This window comes from Xyrauchen texanus, chromosome 48 (assembly GCF_025860055.1).
Source record: "Xyrauchen texanus isolate HMW12.3.18 chromosome 48, RBS_HiC_50CHRs, whole genome shotgun sequence".
Classification (NCBI taxonomy): Eukaryota; Metazoa; Chordata; class Actinopteri; order Cypriniformes; family Catostomidae; genus Xyrauchen; species Xyrauchen texanus.
In genome coordinates this window covers 644,803-647,302 of record NC_068323.1, presented here as the reverse complement: position 1 = coordinate 647,302, position 2,500 = coordinate 644,803, and the positions used below count along the sequence as shown (strand labels likewise).

Here is a 2,500-nt window from a genome sequence, read left to right as displayed (position 1 = left end):
TTTTCTTTATTGGTCTGAGGTCAGTCCGCTCTGTTGAATCGCTGCTGTTGCCATGGTGATCGCCTCCTCCAACGTCTGCTGATCTTCTAACTGTATGAACACAAGCAACACAAACAAACGGTTGAAGAGGGAATCTCACTGTAAACATTACATCAAACGCTTCAACACGGTAAAGACCTGAACTGCGATCTGTGTGCCGTTCTCTGTGGCCAGCAGCGCCACCTGGTGGTACTGAGACGCGCTCACGTCAGTCATGATGCCCTCTGACGTTACTATAGCGACCTGGAGGATGAAGGCAAAGGGTGAGCAGCTTGAGCGCTCGTAACCACATGACCACCTTCCATCCCATAATACTCACCGGCTGCAGCTCTTCGCCATCTGCAACCATGGTGACATGCCGCTGCCCCCCCGTGCTGGCACAGTGGGCGGGGACGGCGATGGTGGTTCCGTCCGGGGTTACCATGGTGACGGCCGCGCCAAGGACCTGCAGGTGTTCGCCTGACACACTCACCTGCTACATACACATGCACAGATCTTAAAACACGTTCACAAGTGTAATCACGAGCATTCGTCACGTGCGTCACCTGTGAGCCGATGTTGTTGGTTTCCATGGCAACTTCATCGTTCTCTTTCAGTTCAGTGCCCTGCGGTGAGGCCCCAAAAACATCTGTGCACACACACACACACACACACACACACACACACACAGTTCATAAGTGGTTAGTTATGGTTACTTTAAGGGGCCAACAACATAACTGGCAACGACTGTAACCCCAGAGCGTCCATGTGTACATCAGGAATGCACGTGTGTACTCACCGTCCTCTGCGGTGTCGAAGTCTCCGTGCGCAGTGCGTTTGTGCATGGCGAGCGTTGACGTCTGTCTGTAGGTCTTTCCGCAGTGACTGCATGTGTACGGCTTACAGTGCGTGTGAACTACGTGATGTTTATAAAGACTGGAGTACTCCGTAAAACTCTTTCCACAACCGGGAACTGTACACAGGTACGGCTTCTCACCTGAGAAAACAGAATACAGTACAACATTAGGGACGCACCGATACCACTCAGTATCATTATTGTGTGATTCTAATTTAGGGTTCATTCACAGTTAGAGTTACCCCATGTGACTCTACCCTCCCTAGCAACCGCACCAATTTGGTTACCCCATGTGACTCTACCCTCCCTAGCAACCGCACCAATTTGGTTACCCCATGTGACTCTACCGTCCCTAGCAAATGCACCAATTTGGTTACCCCATGTGACTCTACCCTCCCTAGCAACCGCACCAATTTGGTTACCCCATGTGACTCTACCCTCCCTAGCAACCGGCCCAATTTGGTTACCCCATGTGTGACTACCCTCCCTAGCAACCGGGCCAATTTGGTTAACCCATGTGACTCTACCCTCCCTAGCAACCGGGCCAATTTGGTTACCCCATGTGACTCTACCCTCCCTACCAACCGCACCAATTTGGTTACCCCATGTGACTCTACCCTCCCTAGCAACCGCACCAATTTGGTTACCCCATGTGACTCTACCGTCCCTAGCAACCGCACCAATTTGGTTACCCCATGTGACTCTACCCTCCCTAGCAACCGCACCAATTTCGTTACCCCATGTGACTCTACCCTCCCTAGCAACCGGCCCAATTTGGTTACCCCATGTGACTCTACCCTCCCTAGCAACCGGGCCAATTTGGTTACCCCATGTGACTCTACCCTCCCTAGCAACCGGGCCAATTTCGTTACCCCATGTGACTCTACCCTCCCTAGCAACCGCACCAATTTGGTTACCCCATGTGACTCTACCCTCCCTAGCAACCGGGCCAATTTGGTTACCCCATGTGACTCTACCCTCCCTAGCAACCGGGCCAATTTCGTTACTCCATGTGACTCTACCCTCCCTAGCAACCGGCCAATTTGTTTATCCCATGTGACTCTACCCTCCCTAGCAACCGGACCAATTTGGTTACCCCATGTGACTCTACCCTCCCTAGCAACCGCACCAATTTGGTTACCCCATGTGACTCTACCCTCCCTAGCAACCGCACCAATTTGGTTACCCCATGTGACTCTACCGTCCCTAGCAACCGCACCAATTTGATACCCCATGTGACTCTACCCTCCCTAGCAACCGGGCCAATTTGGTTACCCCATGTGACTCTACCCTCCCTAGCAACCGGGCCAATTTGGTTACCCCATGTGACTCTACCCTCCCTAGCAACCGGGCCAATTTCGTTACTCCATGTGACTCTACCCTCCCTAGCAACCGGCCAATTTGTTTATCCCATGTGACTCTACCCTCCCTAGCAACCGGACCAATTTGGTTACCCCATGTGACTCTACCCTCCCTAGCAACCGCACCAATTTGGTTACCCCATGTGACTCTACCCTCCCTAGCAACCGCACCAATTTGGTTACCCCATGTGACTCTACCGTCCCTAGCAACCGCACCAATTTGATACCCCATGTGACTCTACCCTCCCTAGCAACCAGCCCAATT

At 52.5% G+C, this 2,500-nt stretch overlaps 1 protein-coding gene across 4 annotated transcripts in view; it reads right to left on the bottom strand.

The window, feature by feature from the left end:
- The window catches only part of znf76 (zinc finger protein 76), a 10,593-nt gene that overhangs the window by 238 nt on the left and 7,855 nt on the right, over positions 1 to 2,500 (bottom strand). For 3 of the 4 annotated variants that reach the window (XM_052121743.1, XM_052121740.1, XM_052121742.1), the window contains exons 10-14: positions 818 to 1,015; positions 585 to 667; positions 359 to 514; positions 178 to 282; positions 1 to 90 (exon numbers count right to left, since the gene is read on the bottom strand). The exon at positions 1 to 90 is cut by the window's left edge and continues 238 nt beyond it. In XM_052121743.1, the coding sequence (XP_051977703.1) occupies positions 7 to 90; positions 178 to 282; positions 359 to 514; positions 585 to 667; positions 818 to 1,015 (626 nt within the window). In that variant the 3' untranslated portion in view covers positions 1 to 6. The remainder of the gene's footprint in view (positions 91 to 177; positions 283 to 358; positions 515 to 584; positions 668 to 817; positions 1,016 to 2,500) is intronic. The other variant, XM_052121741.1, reaches the window with a different exon arrangement.